Below are 18,038 nucleotides of genomic sequence, written 5' to 3'. Positions count from 1 at the left end.
TATTCCCAAGTTAGAAAGTACTGGCGGAGTTTTATGTCCAAAAATACCCAGAGAACTAATAAACGACAGTCTAGTAGAATATAGTCTTCTATAGGAGGTTAGTGAAGCGATTGCGTCTACCTACCGTATACAGTCTAGGTCCGGGTCGTCGGCTTAAACCGGCGCGGCAACTCCATCTATGCAACACTGTTATCGCAGCTTTCTAGCCCTAAAATCTGGGAGTTCATTCTTTTAGAAGGCCACTTTTCTCTCTAAATGCCGTATAACTAGCTATATATCTGCTGGTTGATGCCCCGGATTTTCTCCTTTTGCTCTTGTTTTGAGCATACCCTTTTTGGACTTTCTACCTTCTGGCGCGCTATTATTAAACGATAAAGAGCATTCATGTCGTCTAGACCCTGTGATAGGGGATGTTCCATTGTTTATATGCCTTCGATATGATCGTATAATGAAACGTTTTAGGTTCTTCCCTCTAATGCATGGGACATATTGTATACATATATAAGGTACGGAGGCAGTTCTTTACAAAAAAATTTCAATTATGATCAATATGATGCCTATTTCCAATCTTTCTATATAATTTTAGGAGAAGTGGTCCTTTTTATACCCTCCAAGTATAAACGCACGTTATTCCAATCAGGAAGACTGACACAACGGATAATCTGGGTGGAAGGGAACATCAGAAGATAAGCTGACCCCCATCAGCCCTTTGACAACCGGAATTCATTCTATCTCAGAGGTCTTTCTCTCCGTATCTATAAAGGATATGCGAGTTCTGGATACTATCCGGGTCACAGAACACATGGCTTATCTCTCTGCCTGGATTCCTGTATCGGTGGCATCGGTAACACTGGGGGCAAAGGATAAAGGTCTATCATGTGTAGCCACTAAAAGACTTTCAAAATGACCTGCGGGTTGTTTATACAAGAGATTCTCAAGTCAAGATCAATCTTTTGCAAACTCCTTCCATCTTCACTTACCCTGATCACTTCATCTTTTTACCTCAACCACATCCCCGAGCTTCAACATCTTCGAGAGTTCAATATCAACTAGCACACACTGTAATCCCTGAGGCACAATTTCATCACCAAATACATCAACTCACTCGATGGCGGACCTCCACGTTATAACCTCTTTTGAGAATGAAACAGACCAGCCTCCGGGCACGTTCAAATTGATCCGAGGTTAGACTTCTTTTACATCTTGAACCTGGGCTGTTGTTGACAAGTCGTCTTCTAGAGGACGGGGCAGATGAGCAAGGGCAGCACATTATTGTTCTCGATCCGATTCCCTCATCCGACCCAAATGAGCCTCTAGTGAGCTATCCCTCGAATCCTACTCAAGTCACGGGCTAAAGAAATTATACATAGAACTGGAGCACCACACGCAAAGCAGCCAATTTCACGATTGTTTTGGCCATGACTATAATCATCTTCACGGCGTGAGTGGGAAAGAATCATTTTATATGGGACAGACTGGTAACATTCATATCAGGATCAATATCCAACCCATTTTTTGGCAGGAGATGACTGTTGACATGGAAGTCACCTACAATGAATTGAACAACGCGGTATCGGTAAATTTCGCTGGACTCGCAACTGGCTGCATCATCTTCATTCCCTTTGCGAAAAAAGTATGGCCGACGACCAGTTTATATCGTATCAACGGCACTGATGTTGGCGACGGCGTTTCGGGCATCCAAAATGACCAGCTTGACAGAGCTGTATGCGACGAACTTGTTGCAGGGCTTGGCTGGTGCAACCAATGAGTCGATAGCTGGGCTAACCGTGAGTTATATCCTTGGACCGATAACAAGGTAGCCTGCTAATGTTGTACAGGTTGCCGACTTGTTCTTTGTGCATCACCGGGGAAGCATGAATGGTCTATACCTGACATGTGTCATGATCGGTGTATCTCCCCTAAACCCATCACGTTGGAAATTTATGTAGCGTAGCTAATGAAACTCTACAGAGCTTCTTGGTTCCCATGGCTGCAGGGGAGCAAGCCACACAGTACGGCTGGCGCTCGTCCTATCAGACTATGGGAATTTTCAATGCCATCCTTTTGATTGTCTTCCTCTTCCTGTATGAGGAAACGAAATACGTCCCTGCGTTTATTGGGCAAGTCGGCGCTACCCTTGAAGAAGACGACCCAGCGATCGAAATTAGAGAAGATGGTCTGGTCAAATTCAACTAGGGAGGTGCAGCCAATGGTCTCTTTCTCATTGAACCGGCTCGTTTCAACCGTGCGCTGGACATCACCATACTGCGGAACTCATGGCGCAAGCGGCTTGCCCTGGTAACGCCAACATCAGAACCAATCTGGCCGCATTTCCACCGCCCATTCCGCGTTCTCATCTTTCCGGCCGTGGCATTTGCCGCGTTTCAGTACGCAGCTGGAGTAGGCTGGCTGACAGCGACCTCCTCCGTCTTGTCGCGCGTGTTCCCGGGGCCACCATACAACTTCTCACCTGCACAAATGGGATACACCAACGCTGGTCCCCTGATTGGGAACACCCTCGGTGTAGTGTACGGTGGGCTCCTCGGTGATCGGTCCATTTTGTACTACGCAAAACGGAACAGGGGCTATTACGAGCCCGAAATGCGGTTGTACATCTTACATCTTCCGGCCATCTTCATGGCAGGTGGCCTTATTATGTTCGGTGCAACGATTTCTAGGGTAAGTCAACAACATTCACAATCAAAGTTTTCATTCAGGCTGAGGCTCTGTTGACGAGCGAGTGCTGACATTCTTATTTCTGGATGATAGGGAATGCACTGGATCTGGCCTAACGTTGCAGGCGCCTTCTTCGGGTTTGGCCTCGGCAGTATTAGTGACACTGCATTGGTGCTAGTCATGGACAGTTACAGAGAGGTATGATTGGTTGCGTTCAAACCTATCTCGTTTCGAGATACATGATACACTTTATATGATACATCTTTTACTTTGAGTGACTTGTTTATACTAACGCCCATTTCTAGATCACCGGTGACGCTTTCACTGTTGTGGCGTTCATGCGCAACACAGTCAGTATCGCAATTCCATTCGCGACCACCCCATGGATCCAGCACAATGGTATCCAAAATATGTTTATAGCGTGCGGAATTATGAGTCTAGCTATTAATGCCATGACCATCCCAATGGTCATTTGGGGAAAGTCTGCTCGGCGCGCATTGACAAATCGGTATCTTGATATCGTGAAGCGTGGTCATGTTATTTGACAGCTTGCTGAGTTCGATAGTTACGTCATACCTGAATCTTGCATGTTTCACTTCCTGCGATGGGGATTTCCGACTGGAAGTTGACAGAATCTAGCTGCCTGGGTTGAGATACTTAAGTTGATATGGGTCGGGCCATTTGAGAGTCGGGTGACATTGGCTTATGCCCCCTGGTATGTTATTTGAATCAAGTTTATTGATGATTATAGCTTCCATTGGATACTCCAAATGATAATCTGCATTTATTGACATTATGGTCATGACGTTGCGGCATTGGATATCTTTTCTAGGAGATTACCGAGGTTGCACGAGATGATACAGTAGCTTTGGGGGTGCCTTGATATGGTACATGATACAGGGTACAAGGAACGTCCTTTTAACCAATTGTCACTAGTTATAGGTTTCATATTCCTCGTTCAGCCTCGAGATAACATGGAAGCCTGACCTGAAAGAGATAGCCAACGTATGAGAAAAGCCCTAACCCTAACATATGCACGACAACAGAACTAAGAATGTGATTGCAAGACTGCATAACAACAAATGTTCTCTTTTATTCAAGTATCAAAGATGGTAGGCCAAAGAAAAAGAAATGCCGCGTAGTCAGATGAGCGGAAAATCGAAAAAGCAGTCGCAAATCTAGTGCGCAAAATCCCAAGAGGAAATCTAAAGATTCGCCTTGTGCACGTCATCCCCAACCTCCTTCGGCAACGCCGTCTCAGCAAATCTCCCCTCAGAAACAAGCAGCTGCTCAGGGAACCACGAAAGATCCCCACTGACAGTCTCACTCAGCGAAGCATCTCGCGCAAGCAACATAGTTGCCACCGCCTTACCACCAAGCCAAGCCTGAACCATTCCTTCCCCACCAAACGCAGCACAAACCCACTCGGCCCCCTCAGACCCATGCTCAGACCGACCTGTCACAAGCCCTGGCAATTGTCCTACCCACGGGAACCCATCGGAGCTGAACGCCATGTTACCGGTCCACATCGCCTGCACTGGCTCGCCTTGCACACAGCCCCAGTCTTTAGCCCCGAAGATGGCACGCAGAGCCCCAGACAAGTGGATATCAATGTAAAGACTAAGATCAGAATCGGTAGAGATGCCCAAATCCGCTAGCCCACCGGCCTCGCCCTGCGCAAAGCCTCCGCCAAGCATCATCTGTCCCTCCGGCAGCTGGGTCATGTAGTCGAATCCGCGGTCGTAGTTAAAAATCCAGGAATGATCCGCTGCTTGGTTGGGGAAGTTGTCGCCGGGTGTTTGAGCAGACATCTGTCCGCGCACGGGGAAGACTCGGCCGCGGAGGCCAGGGACCAGGTGGCTGACATGGGCATTGGTGCAATGGATAACATGTCGAGCGTTGATGATGCCTCTGCTTGTCTCAACCTTGTATTTTGGGCCATTACTGGCAGTATCGTCATGAATAGCGGTCACGGGGGTATTTTCTTCGACGCAGAAGTCATCTGGGAAGTCGGCAAGGAGACGAGTAAGGACGCCGACGACGAATTTGTAGGGCCACAGGGCGCCTGCAGGGCCGGCAATGACACCTCGGGCACGAGTCAAACACAACTCCTAAAATGAACCTTAGCGTCGGAATTTTGGGTGTTAGGGATACAATATCAACGTACCCTCGGGATAGAGTCTCCCTCATAAGATGTCCATTCAGCAGATTCCTCCGGCATTCCCTCCTTGAAACGGTTCATACGCTCCAATGCCGCCTTCCAAGGCTCATCACCGAAGTAAACGCTCAGGAACTGCACCTTTCGTGCTTGTGTCTCAGTGGTGATGCCAAGCTCTTCTGCAACAGCGAGCATCTCCTGCAGATGGGCTAATCGGAAGCGGATAAGCTTGCGTGCGGCGTCCACGCCAAAGGCATCAGCAAACTCGCTGTACTCATCAGCTGTCTCTAGGATGTGGCCACCATTGCGGCCGGTTGCGCCGCTACAAACAGTGCGGGCTTCGAGCATGACAACAGATGGATGAAAGGGAGAAGAGGGATCTGCAGCACGGTTCTGAAGCAAAGTCCGCGCAATAGATGCTCCAGTAACACCGGATCCGATGATAACAACATCAGCTTCCTTGGGAAGAGGCTTTGCAGCTCCCTGGCTGAAGCTGTGTGAATCCAGGGTCCAGAACGACGAGGTTGTCGAACTCTGGGGAAGACCTGGGTCAGAGTAGATGCGGTTGAGAGCTTGCTGTCTAGCAGAGGCTGAGATCGAAGGGTCAGTCAGAATATCTGTAGCGAAAGGCATGGTTGCTGAAAAGTCAGAGCCACGGTACAAGGTAGAAAGTTGTGTTGAGTGAAAGGAAGTCAAAGAAGAGAGGTGGGTGGTAGAGAATAAGTAGCAAATAGCAAGAGCACTAGGTGACAAGACACCTTGGGGTCTTACGCGAGATTCAGAAGATACGTGTGAGAGAAAAGAAAAAGAAAATAAAAAGACGAGGCTGAAGTAGTCAGGCCAATATCAGATCGCAAATATGAAGTGACCTGCTGGACCTGCCTACCTTGGTACCTATGACACTTCCCAGGGTTGAGTATAAAACACTAATCCACTTATGCATTCAGATAATGAGCTAATGACCAAGGTTTTAATTTCCGTGGATACTACCTGGGCACTTGCAGATGCCCCATCTGATAGAGTTCAAGATAATGCGCCGGTGGGTCAACCTTCTCGTTTGAGATTTGGAGATTGTGGGGAGTTTTAGAACATATCCGGAGGCCATAAAGATAATCAATATCACGAATATCTTTAGAATACGCCGACTAGCCCTTTTCTATCTCATCGTCTAGCTCTCATTCTATGACGTTGGCTCCAAGAGGCACAGCCTAGGCAAACAGTAGCGAAGGGAACACATCTGGGGAATCCCGGTTCATTTTCTTATTTATGTCAACGATTCCAAGCAGCTTATCATTCCAATATTTCACACTCCATGGCTCTAGATTTCCACTACACCGTCCGCACATCCGACAGCTACCACCTCGCCATTCGCTGGTCTGCACGGTTGGCAGAATGGGCTAGCGTATCTCGGTGTTATGTGCCGTGAGGGGGAGGAGATCTAGATCGATGTATATTATCTAGACAATTCGCTCCCGATATCAAGTCAAAAGATGTTGTAACCAAGTAAATCTAATCAACATATTTGATATTGGAGAGGGGTTTGAATAACCGACGGCAGATGGAGGGGTTACATTGCCGATTGGAGAGTTGGAGATTTAGAGTCTACGATAGCCGATACTCACTCTATGGCGGTAATTTTCTAATATGTGATAAGAGAACCCCGCAAGAGCAATACTAATGCAAATGATACGATCAAGCGCTATCGTAGACTCCTCCCGGCTCCAAGCTATCCCAAAGCGGCAGGTCGACACACACTTGAACATCACCACACCAAGCGGGGCGTCAAATCAAGTGGAAAAAGGCGGAGGTGGCAACATCTTCTAGTGGGTAAATGCCGTGATGCCGAGCATGAAAAGTATATAAAAATCACATAGAAAGGGAAATGGTCACAAGCGTGAAATCACATCTACCCCATCTCCAAAATGGCATCCCAATCACACCCCAGCAACTGGCAAGACCTAGTCGCCGCCAAACGTTCTGAATGCGAGCAGAAGATTCCTCGCGACTGGCTCCTAAGCGCTGACCAGCTGGCGCTCGCGCAGGAAAACCCGCGTGTACTGGATATTAATCTTCCTCGTCGCAGTGGTCTGCTCTCCGAGGTCGAATTGGACCTGACCGAGAATTATACCGCAAGTCAGCTATTGAATAAGTTGGCATCAGGGCAGGTCAGCTCGTCAGTTGTTACAACGGCGTTTTGTAAGAGGGCTGCTATTGCGCAGCAGGTTGTAGGTACAATGTATCCCCGAGAGAATAAAAAAAGGAATGATCTTAACATATGTTTTGGTAGACCTCGTGTCTCACAGAGACCTTCTTCCCCCAGGCATTGGAGCGTGCTAAGTACCTGGATGAGTACCTCCAGCGGCAGGGAAAACCTGTTGGTCCCCTGCATGGCCTACCGATTAGTGTAAAAGACAGTTTCTGCGTCGAGGGCGTGCAGTCAACAATAGGATATGTCGCATTTCTCGAGAACGAGCCCGCGAAAACGAATTCGGCACTAGTGAAGATGCTTCTGGAGCTTGGCGCCGTGTTATACGTGAAGACCAATATTCCACAGACACTGATGGTAAAAATACCAAATAGCTCAGAATATTCTCAGAACATGAGGCTAACAATCGCCCAGACAGCAGACTCGGAGAATAACATCTTCGGCCGTACCCTCAATCCACACAAGACAACCCTAACAGCCGGTGGTTCCAGCGGCGGCGAGGGTGCACTAGTAGCTTTCCGGGGATCGATTCTAGGCGTGGGGACCGACATCGCTGGTTCAATCCGCATCCCTGCGCTCTGCTGTGGGGTGTACGGTTTCAAGCCCACAACCGACCGTATCCCCTTCGGTGGACAGGTTTCCGGCGCCGTGAAGGGGATCCCGGGACTTATTCCAGTCGCAGGTCCGCTGGCACATAACATCGCCGATCTCAAGCTGCTGATGAGTTCAGTTGTCGCGGACGGCCAGGCATGGAAGTATGACTCTGCTGCCGTCGGGGTTCCCTGGCAAACCATACCGTCTAGTATCAACGCCAGCGAAAGCTTGACCATCGGTGTGCTTTCTGAGGACGAGTATTTCCCGCTGCACCCGCCTGTGAAGAGGGCTCTAGATCGGGCTGTTGAGGCCCTGGCGCACGCAGGACATCGGATAGTCCGACTTAGTGCGGACGATGAAGCACAGAGTGTAGCATATACGTCGCGTATTGCCTTCCAGTATTTTACCTATGGCCCACACAGGGATATCATTGCGGCCAGTGGTGAGCCCCCTGTAACTTCGGTTGCTAAGGCTGCGAGCCCGATATCATCTGGTCCGCTCCCTGCTCAGAAAGGTCAAGGACCGTTTGAGACTATCCTGGAGTTGCATGCGGCTCGCCAGCGGGTTCATGAGGCCTGGAGGCAGACATGGGTGGATCAGAAGCTTGATGTGATTCTGGCTCCTGGAGCTCAGAGTACAGCTGTAGGCCATGATACTTATGGATGGCCTTCTTATACGGTTATGTGGAATGTCTTGGATGTAAGTCTTTCTTTTTTTTTTTTTTCTCGCTCTGCTGTTGTGGCCTTGAATCTATAAAGTGCATACTAACTTATATCAATATAGTATCCCGCATGCATTATTCCATTTGGAAAAGCTTCCAAAGAGCTTGATCCCGAACCTATGACAACATGTGATGATGCGCAGCCGGACTGTCAGTGAGCCGCCCCCTTTTATTGAATATATTTCTGACAGATACTAGATCTGCCCGATGAGGTAGATGGTGCTCCATGCGCTGTCCAGGTCATCACGCCGCGCTTCCAAGATGAGAAGTGTCTGTGGGCAGCGGATATCATCGACCGGGTTCTGGCCGTTTATAGCAAGGAATAAGGGCATGCTATATTGCTGATGGCAATGTGTCCATCCCCGTAAATCTTCCCAAATGGAAGTTTGGTCGGTTTGCAGCACTTGAGATATTCAGGGGTACTAGCTCCGTCGCGCATGAAGTCATGGGAGGGGGTTTTTTGCTTACTATAGATGTTAAGTCCCACCAGTAAGCCATTCAAGATAATACGAGTTCAGTGACTAGGAAATATCATTTGGCGCCGTCTGCTGCTTTGCAAGAAAATAAATTCAAAAGGTAGAATACATATGTGAAACCGGTCCTATCCCGTTTGATATCTTAAGGTGTGTGGAAAGGACAAGCTTTTGGTACTTGAAAGAGAAAGAGAACAAGAACTACGGACTCGGGCTGTCGTCGTACCGTGGTCCGCCATCATTACCTCCATACCCAGCACCAGGCGTAGCAGCCATTCCACCCATCGCCGGAGTTGGCGCATCGAATGCCGCAGGGGTTGGAGCGTCATAGTCTCGTTTGGAGGGACCACCGGGAGTGGGCGCGCTGAAAGCTCCACCGGGGGTGGGGGCACTTTCGGGCCATCCGCCGGGAGTTGGTGCACCAGGGGTCGGAGCAGCGTATGCACCGGGGGTAGGGGCGGAGTAGTTTCCACCAGGTGTCGGGGCATCGTCGAAATCACGCTGGTCTCTACCGGCGGACATGCTGTTCCAGCCGGGAGTACGGCCTCCTGCGTTGGCCCCGCCGGCATTCCAGCCAGGAGTGCGGGATCCAGAGGCAAAGGCGTCGAAGCCGGAGCTAGAGTCGTATGGTGTCTTGGATCCCGAGGTCCAGGACGGGGTGCGGCTGCCAACTCCTCCATATGCGGTGCGGTTTCCTTCGTAGGGGTTCGCGGTACGAGAGCCGTCGTTCTTCCAGGCCGGAGTACGGCCACCACTCACGCCACCCCAAGCGGGAGCTATGTGATGATTAGCATCTTTGTCAATGTTTCCAATATAATATGGATGTACATACTTCTGGCAGAAGCGCCATTCCAAGCAGGTGTTCTAGACGAATCAGCGGCGGCCATCGGTGTTCGACCACCAGCCCACCCATCTCGTCCAGGACCGCCTGAAGAATTGTACGGAATTCGCCCTCCGGGGCCACCACCTCCTCTTCCACGGCCCATGGAGAGGGGCTGTTTGGAAACGGGACTGTAAAAGGTTAGGAGGACTGCGGATCAAACATAAGAGAGGGAGAACATACTCTTTGGGTGTCAGAATGTCACGAGGGATGTGTACGGGTTTGTTAGATGTGTAAAGTTCAACTTGAGCAGAGCTATCGTCTGCGTCGCGGACAATACCGACGAGACCCTTATAACGACCCTTGCGGATAGTCACAGTCTTTCCGATCAGCTGGTCGCGGCCGCGACGAGGTGGTGGCATTGCAGCACCGCCCCCAGGATTTTGCATCGCCAGAGCAGGGTTCATCTTAGTGAGATCCGGTCCAGTGGTCCGACCGCCTCTGGCCGACACGGTAACAACATTCGTTGTCCGCACCACAGCGATACCGGCGTTCTCGGCTTGGGCCTTATTATGCAAGAAAAGGAACGAACGATGAATGTGGCGGATTACTCCACTGCGCTGCTCTCCGTAAACCTCGCGAACGGTATCACCACTTCGAATCTCTGCGCCATTGCGATCAGTAGCCACGGCATCGCGACGGGGGGTAATCTTGTTCGCTATTTGCGTAGGAAGAATGTTGCGGATAGAACCATTCTGATCCACCACACGGAGAGACTCTCGGTCTACTTTGATAACACAAGCGACAGTGGCGGCATCAAGCTGGACGAGATCATGAACATCGTAGATACCGAGTTGTCCATCGGCAGCCATCTCAGCGGAAAGTCGAAGATCCTTGCTGAAAATTGTGATCTCCTGCATACTCATATCGCTGAGCAGAGTGACAGTGTCGTCCTTGACCTGCACAACCATACCCAGTTCGTTCTGGTATCGACTGCCGCCGATAACCTTGACGTGATCACCTTCCCGGAATCGTTTACGGAGAGTTCGAACAGGCGCATCAATTGTCTGACCGGCCAGCTCGCCCTCGGTGACTTGCAATGAAATAATGTCACCTCGAGTTGACACTGTACGACCAATAAGACCCTGCTGTTCACCCCGGTAAACCTCCACTGGATCGCCTGGTTGGTATGAGTCTTCGGCGGTAGAGTTCTTCAGAGTCTCAGCCAGCGAAGCCAGATCCAAGTTGGCAGTTCCGTCTTCTCCTCCACGCGCGAACATTGTAACCTCCTCTAGGCGGGGGTTGACGTTCTTGGCATTCAAGTGCTGGACACGCATATCCTTGATGAGGAACCCATCCACATAGTTGTCGTTCAAGTAGTTCCATGATTTTCCGCCTAAACCAGAAGTAGACGAGAGATATTTTGCGTGCTTCTTTTTCGCCTCTGTCTCACTGAAAAGGCGCTGGGGAGGGCGGGCGGTGTTCACAGCACCGCGTTTGCGCTTAGCATCGGCAGCAGGGGCACCAAAAGCATCGTCATTCATTCCATAGTCCAGTCGGGGAACGAGTCTCACAGTGACATTCAATCCATTGGTTTCGACCTCCTCAATCTGGGCCAAATCGCCGATGTATTTGCCACGCTTGATGCGAATCCAGCCACCAGGCAAAAGTTCTTCCGATTTCTGGACACGAAGAAGATCTGGCATCTCCTTCACTGGAACTAGAGTCAGTTTCTGGGATGGGTAGTAGAAGTTGATAGCCTCCAAGCCTTCGATAACATCGGCCTGCCTGCGCGCTTCACAGTAGAACCAGCCCTGCATAATGTTTCCGCGCTCGAAAGCCGAGATAATTCGAATGGGGTTGCGGGAGCCTGCTGGACGCTCTTCAATTCGTTTCTGGATTGAATATACGACCTCCTTCTCCTTGCCGGGCTTGCAGCGGCCACCCCAAATACTGGGGTCTTCCACACTAGGAAGCAGGAGTCGTTTTGGGACTACAAGGGAATCTGTTGCGGCAGCACGGTTGCGTCCATATCGTTCCTTGAGCATCTGGGCCTGCTTCTCTGCGTCCATGCTGGCGTCAATCTCGCGCTGGCGATCCAACTGTCGATGGCGGCGGTCGTCCGTCTCGGTGCCTTGGGGCAGCGCATCAAGATCATCCGGATGTGTTTCCATGCCATATTCGGCGAGTTCATCTTCCTCGTCATCGGCCTCGTCCTCCTCGTCATCGACACCGGCCTCATCTTCGATGAAAGGATTGGCAGCGCGCTTCATTCGCTTTTGTGGACGCGCCTGAAATTGAGACTATGGGTTAATAAAGTGCTCGTGAACTACCAGGTCTGCATGGAGAACATACCACATCCTCTTCCTCGTCATCCTCCTCCTCCTCGTCTTCGTCGTCCAACTCATTCTCCTCGTCGTCGTCTTCGACATCCTTGGCATCTTCCTCGTCATGTGCCTGTGTGTTGCGAGGGTACTTCACATCATCATCATCATCCTCATCGGCACCATCGCCACCGGCGTGTTCTCTCTTGGCTGGCTGTTTCGCACTCACTTGTTAGCGCTTTATCCATTGGGGCTTGGCAGAAATCTGTAGACCGACCTTGGCTCTAGGCTCCTCTGCATCAGACTCTTCTTGGGGAGCAGGGTTGAAGTCATCCTCCTCGTCCTCGGACCCAAAGTCTTGGTTGAGAAAGTTTGACATTTTGGTAGATAGTGTCTAACGCGCTATTGTAGATGATCCGGTCGCCACTTTCGGCAAGTCGTAATCTGCAGTTGAAATACAGTGAGATTTCTATCAATCACAAGGAGAATCAGCAACTAAAACGACAAAGAGAACATGGGAGAAGCAAGACAAACCGTATCCAAGGAAACCGCGCTACAACTTGCGGTTTGGGAGACAAGACGTAGACAACAAGATGCGAACTGTCCGGTATGTCCCGATGGACAGGCAATTCCGAATAGGGTCAAGTGAAATGAAGCTGATCCAGATGAGAGAAAAGCGACTGGAAAGATAAGAGGGAGCACAGCAGACAGTCGAGCTCTGCGGGCAATCACCGAGTTCCGCGACCGCCTACAAAGAACACGGATCGCAATGAAGATCTCGGGGTTAGAAAGAAGAAGCAACCACACCACAATGCAGGCGCAATTTATAGCACTGCTTGTAAGCGGTACTTTGAGAAAGGGCAAATGAGGATTTGGAGTGACGGAGCGTGGAGGTCGTGTTGCTCAGAGGCATAATCCTTGCGTAAGCGGTTGCTGTGGGGCGCCGTACTTGGCTTCGCCGCCTTTGAGCCTGGCGTGTCTCAACTTCCATCGTTTACGAAGACCTCTTAAGCTTAAAGAACATACATTATACCACTGGGTTAATGAAGAGGCTATGATTATTCTATTTCCATCTAGATACGCCAATATATATATATTATTTTCACCCGTTTACGAATTTGAAATGCAAACCTTACCAGGTGTACGAGGTGAAGTAGGTTGATTGGAGAACCAGGACGAACTACAATATCCTCGCAACTACACTGGTGCGAGTGAAAACAACAGAGTATACTGCAGAAAATTTGATACATTGGCCCTTGAAACTCCTAATCAGAATCATCCCCAACATCCGAACTTAAATCTTTCACCAGGAAATTCAGCCTAAGAATTGTACAGTACTGAATGAGCCAATTCCGCTGTTCAGACGGCCCCCATGTATCCCAGAACGGCTCGAGTCTGTTATTGAGCGCTCTGATTTTCGCCGAAGTGAGGGAGCGCAGAAGAGCCATCTGTTGGGCTCTCTCACGGCCCGGCTCCTTATGATCTTCCAACCTTTGGTACATATCTCGATAATTCTTGATAATCAACCAATACAACCCCTTGATGATAGAAATGTCCAAGTAAAATTTATGATCGACATGGCGCAAAATCTTTTTGAAAATGATATCGCAATGTGGCCGCAGGTTGTGAGCTGCTACTTGTAACGCATAAGCACCTGTGGTCTCATCACCCTCGGTATCCTGGGAACTCCGGACCCGTCCCGCCATGGGATCACAGTGTTGACAGAACCAATCAATGCCTGCTGGCTCGCCTCCTCTTGCTCCTGCCACCAAAGCAGTCTCACCGGTGTCACGGTCAAAGTCCGTCCGACACCCTGGCTGGGAATACGAGTGATCTAATAGCCAGTCGAGGATTCGTGGGCCTTGGGGGTTCTCAATTGCCCGGTGCCAGATGGTTCGAGAGGTGGGATGGAGCTCGATGGGATTGACTCCAATAGTATCATATGGAATCGATTTTGCGTCGAGCTTGTCATTTTCCAGGTCGAAGTCTTCTCCCCGAATGATAGGATCACCATATTCTGCATCGCGGTTCCACTCCTTGCCAGAGTCTTACTCGGAGTCATCCTCGTCGGGCAGATACATTGGAAGTGTATTTCTCGGGAGCTTGGTGATATTGAACCCCTTCGACAGGAACCGTTCGGCCATGTCAGCAGTGATGAAGCTGCATAGTTCGAGCTTGAGGCCATCGTCGTTCCACACAGATAGAGGATAGCCTGCATCTTCTAGAAACTCGGTGACTCCCCTAAAGACGTCGTTGTCATGCATCAAAGCGACGTGGTGGGGAATAGACATTCCATCGATAGACGTAGGAAAGTGCCGAGGATCCAAGTCTCCTTTCAGCAAGATAGCGACAATGAACATCACACTTTCGGCATCTCCACCCTCAATAGCTGCATGGAGGAAGCTCCTGCCATTTTGGTCGTAGTTCCTGAAATCAATCAACTCAAGATTGCCGAGAAGTGAGAGACAGCTTGTACATTGACATTCTTTCACGAATTCATACGCATAGTCAAACCCCAAACCTCCTCTGCTAGCTTTGTAAGCTGCAATCTCGTCTCTGCATTGGTACGCGGGTTTGAAGCTGTAGTAATTCATCCATGGCTTGAAAACTTGTTCAAGTGTGCTTTGAGCCGGTTCAGATCTCAACCATGTTTCCACATGCTCACGGTGCATTGGTGATGCTTCAGCAAATTCATGTAGAGCATGAAGGTCCCCGGGTGTTGGAAGTTTTGTATCAACATGCAGCAGCATAGGGAGAACCAGAACCAACAGATTTTCAGGCATGGTCGTAAGATCCATGGAATAGGCTATGCTCCGTAGGAATTCGTGGCTAACTTCATCAGTATCATTTGAGCTAAGACTTGACAGGAGATCTGTTGGAGCAGTCCCAGAGCCGGTAAAATCGTCTTCGTTCTCTTGGAATTCGCGCATTCGTCGTGCCACTAGATTGGCAAGTATGAGCGATGTGGCGGAATGCTCATCAGATACAACTTGAATCATTCCATCGATGTCACTTGCAATATCATATGCATCATCGTTCATGTCAAATGATCGTAGAGACATCGCCAACGGTTGGCAAATGACCTTCAAAGGGAATGCGTGGGCACAAATAACTTGCCTCGAGAGCCCTAAATAGGCAGACGGGCAGCTCTCGATGTTATATTTCTGCATCGAATTCCTGGCTTTTGACTCGAAAGGAAGCCAGCTCACTACTTTTACCTAATAATGGATTGGCATCAAAGGACTTCGAACACAATCCCAACGGTTCTCAGGGTTTTTCTGATCATGGCTTGAATCCTATCAAAGAAAATGAGAATAAAGGAGTGAGATCGAAGGAAGTTCGGTGGGCGGAAAATGAAACTTGGGCTCTCGAGAATAGTTGAGTCGTCTGAACAAAGAAGGGATTTCGGGACATGAGACCTTGACATTTCCTATTTCTTTGAGGGATTCTTTGATGTTTTTCGTTATCAGGCATGGCCATGGGTCTTCTTGCCAACGTAATGGGCAGCTAATATCGTAAACTATAGAGACACCGGGAGTTTGGTTATGAATGAGAATCAGTTATGTGCAGCGAATACCCAATAAGACGGCGACGTCCACCGTAAATCGTGAAATATACAAAACTAAGCCAATGTAATGTTATCGTACAAGGCAGATCATAGCAAAATAAAATAAATGTCGTCACAGACAACAGGATATCTAACCAAAAGCAGCAACGGGAAATGAATCAAAATGGGCATGCTCTACCGCCGTAATCGACATCACCCAGAAAATGCTTTATAGCTTCATGCCAAACATACCGTGAACACGCAAGCTCTGGCGCATACTCAAGTCAAGCATAATCTCCTCACTACCACCGGGGATAGCATAGGCACGCACATCACGGTACAGTCTCTCGATCTTAGCGCCCTGACCACCTCGGCTATAACTCAAACCACCGAAGATCTGACTAGCCTCGCGAGCACAGAACTCAAAGCACTGGGTAGACTGCGCCTTCAATCCAGCGATGGCACCGCCGAGCTTAAGCATAGCCTCAGTATCCTCCATGGACTGGCACTGGAAGATGATGTTCTCGAGCCAGTTGTAGGTGGCCTCGATCTGGCGAGCCATGTGCGCAAGTTTCATGCGAATAACTGGGTGGTCGATAAGACGCTTGCCAAAGGTCTTGCGCTTGTGTGCGTACTTCATAGACTCCTCGTAGCAGACGCGGGAGAAGCGCACACACTGAATCACAATGCCGATGCGCTCATGGTTGAAGTTGGTCATGATAACCTTGAAGCCCTGGTTCTCCTTGCCGATTAAGTTCTCCACGGGCACCTTGACGTCCTCGAAGGTGACGTAAGTAGTGCCGCTAGACCACACACCCTGGCAGTCCATGCGGCGAGTGCTGACGCCGCCAGCTTCGCGCTCGATGAGTAGCACGCTGAGGCCGTTCATACCGTCCTTGCCGGTGCGCACGGCGGTCGTGAAGTAATCGGAGTAGATACCGTTAGTGATCCACTTCTTCTCGCCGTTGACGATGTAGTGCTTGCCATCCTCAGTGAGTTTAGCCTCACAACCCAAGTTTGCGACGTCACTGCCCGCATCGGGCTCGGTAATGGCTAGGCAGATGCGCTTCTCGCCAGCCAAGATACCCGGCAGGATGCGATCGACCAGCGGCTTCTTGCCGAACTTTACCAAGGGCGGGCAGCCAATTCCGTAGCCACCGATCAGGTTCCACACCAGACCACCGCTGCCGGCACGCGACAGCTCGTCGGTCAGCAGCATCTCGTGAAACAGATCCCAGCGATCTGGCGACACAGACTTCACGCGATACGGGGTGTGCTTCTCGGGGAAGTGGACGCCCAGCAGTCCGGCCAGGTAGCCACGCTCACCCATCTGTTTGTAAATGTGACTGGGCACTTCCTTGGCCTCGTCCCATTCGGTCACATATGGCTCGATTTCGGACTCGACCCACTGGCGGACCTCATCTCGCAGTGCGGCGTGGGATTCATTAAAGTAAGGGGATGCATACTATGAGCGATATATATGTTAGCTTCTGCGCAACCGTAAACCCACATGTGACAGATAGCAATTTGCGAAACTTACACCTTGGTACCATGAAGGATCGGCGAAAGGAATCAACTCTCCGTAAGGGTCCTGGGGCTCGCCGGTGGCAGGTGGTGTCACGGAAGATGAAGAGGCGGTGGGCGTCGGCTCGGGGGCAGCCTTTTTCGGGGCTGGCGCTGGTGCCGGGGGTGCCGGGGCCGCTTTCTTCGTATCCAACGAACCGATCTGCAGTTGAGCCTTGTACTTCTTCAAAATGCCCTCGTTGTGGTACTTCCAGAACTGTTTTGAAGCGTCCTTTCCGGCAACTCGTTGGAGAACTAAACATGCACTGTCAATATGGATTTATTGGGCGTAGCGGATACTCTCGGGTCAACGTACTCTTCTTTCCACCTGTTCAAAAAAAGAAATTTTAGCATGTGATCCCCATGTATCTGCACACCTGACTTCACTTACCAGGGTGCTCATCTTGGAACTTGGAAACATCGTAGACGTCTTCGTCGATGATGACCCAGGGACTGTCGCCCTTACTATGCGAGGCGACGTCCTCTTTGCTAAATGTCTTTGCCATGGTGGCGATGGGTGAAGAGTAAGGAATGAAGGGAAAATGCGCACAACAAAGATTTATATTATGGCCAAAGAATAGTAGTAAGAGAGAAGAAAATTTCAAGTCCGGGGAAGCTGGGGAATATATGAGTTATGGGGCAAGGAACAATTTCCGCTAAGTTCGGGTGATATTCCAAGTCTGGGTGTGAAGATGCACCAAAAGGGGCCTCGGAGCATCATAGTACCAGTTCACATGCTCCCACACAACATAGACCTTGGGACCTGAGAAACATACGTTGTAGGGGTCGGTGCTTTATTGGCTGCTGATCATCTCGGTCATCGCCGTTCACAGACAGTTTATTGGCTCATGCTGCGTCATAATATGAATGCCGAGGCACAACAGCCCTCCCCAGGTCAACGACGGGTCAGTGGATTGCTGAGTCAGAAATACTGGCCGTGCCCCGGGGTAAGGCCG

At 50.0% G+C, this 18,038-nt stretch overlaps 6 protein-coding genes across 6 annotated transcripts; 2 read left to right on the top strand and 4 right to left on the bottom strand.

The window, feature by feature from the left end:
• Positions 1 to 1,108: 1,108 nt before the first annotated feature.
• Positions 1,109 to 3,221, top strand: N7487_006605 (putative MFS transporter; the record flags this gene model as incomplete). The annotated part of the gene is made up of 10 exons (XM_056874352.1): positions 1,109 to 1,184; positions 1,240 to 1,316; positions 1,371 to 1,441; positions 1,495 to 1,723; positions 1,746 to 1,787; positions 1,839 to 1,910; positions 1,972 to 2,176; positions 2,207 to 2,679; positions 2,770 to 2,874; positions 2,982 to 3,221. The coding sequence occupies 10 exons, from the start codon at positions 1,109 to 1,111 to the stop codon at positions 3,219 to 3,221; spliced, it is 1,590 nt and encodes a 529-aa protein (XP_056732072.1).
• Positions 3,222 to 3,881: 660 nt separating this feature from the next.
• On the bottom strand, positions 3,882 to 5,467 carry N7487_006604 (NAD(P)/FAD-dependent oxidoreductase; the record flags this gene model as incomplete). Its single annotated transcript, XM_056874351.1, has 2 exons — positions 3,882 to 4,787; positions 4,844 to 5,467. The coding sequence occupies 2 exons, from the start codon at positions 5,465 to 5,467 to the stop codon at positions 3,882 to 3,884; spliced, it is 1,530 nt and encodes a 509-aa protein (XP_056732071.1).
• A 1,289-nt stretch (positions 5,468 to 6,756) lies between these two features.
• gmdB (general amidase GmdB) lies at positions 6,757 to 8,681 on the top strand (the record flags this gene model as incomplete). The annotated part of the gene is made up of 5 exons (XM_056874350.1): positions 6,757 to 7,059; positions 7,122 to 7,397; positions 7,455 to 8,333; positions 8,418 to 8,505; positions 8,554 to 8,681. The coding sequence occupies 5 exons, from the start codon at positions 6,757 to 6,759 to the stop codon at positions 8,679 to 8,681; spliced, it is 1,674 nt and encodes a 557-aa protein (XP_056732070.1).
• Positions 8,682 to 9,029: 348 nt separating this feature from the next.
• On the bottom strand, positions 9,030 to 12,351 carry spt5 (transcription elongation factor spt5; the record flags this gene model as incomplete). The annotated part of the gene is made up of 5 exons (XM_056874349.1): positions 9,030 to 9,604; positions 9,661 to 9,839; positions 9,892 to 11,939; positions 12,004 to 12,186; positions 12,250 to 12,351. The coding sequence occupies 5 exons, from the start codon at positions 12,349 to 12,351 to the stop codon at positions 9,030 to 9,032; spliced, it is 3,087 nt and encodes a 1,028-aa protein (XP_056732069.1).
• A 1,669-nt stretch (positions 12,352 to 14,020) lies between these two features.
• N7487_006601 (uncharacterized protein) lies at positions 14,021 to 15,034 on the bottom strand (the record flags this gene model as incomplete). The annotated part of the gene is made up of 1 exon (XM_056874348.1): positions 14,021 to 15,034. The coding sequence occupies one exon, from the start codon at positions 15,032 to 15,034 to the stop codon at positions 14,021 to 14,023; it is 1,014 nt and encodes a 337-aa protein (XP_056732068.1).
• A 714-nt stretch (positions 15,035 to 15,748) lies between these two features.
• N7487_006600 (putative acyl-CoA dehydrogenase) lies at positions 15,749 to 17,588 on the bottom strand (the record flags this gene model as incomplete). The annotated part of the gene is made up of 4 exons (XM_056874347.1): positions 15,749 to 16,984; positions 17,060 to 17,337; positions 17,399 to 17,410; positions 17,474 to 17,588. 4 exons carry the CDS (start codon positions 17,586 to 17,588, stop codon positions 15,749 to 15,751), a joined length of 1,641 nt encoding a protein of 546 aa, XP_056732067.1.
• Positions 17,589 to 18,038: the final 450 nt, after the last annotated feature.

The sequence above is a fragment of the Penicillium crustosum genome (assembly GCF_028827405.1).
Source record: "Penicillium crustosum strain IBT 35664 chromosome Unknown utg000002l_segment0_segment0, whole genome shotgun sequence".
NCBI lineage: Eukaryota > Fungi > Ascomycota > Eurotiomycetes > Eurotiales > Aspergillaceae > Penicillium > Penicillium crustosum.
The sequence above is the reverse complement of the archived record's forward strand: the minus strand, read 5'-3'. Positions and strand labels throughout refer to the sequence as shown.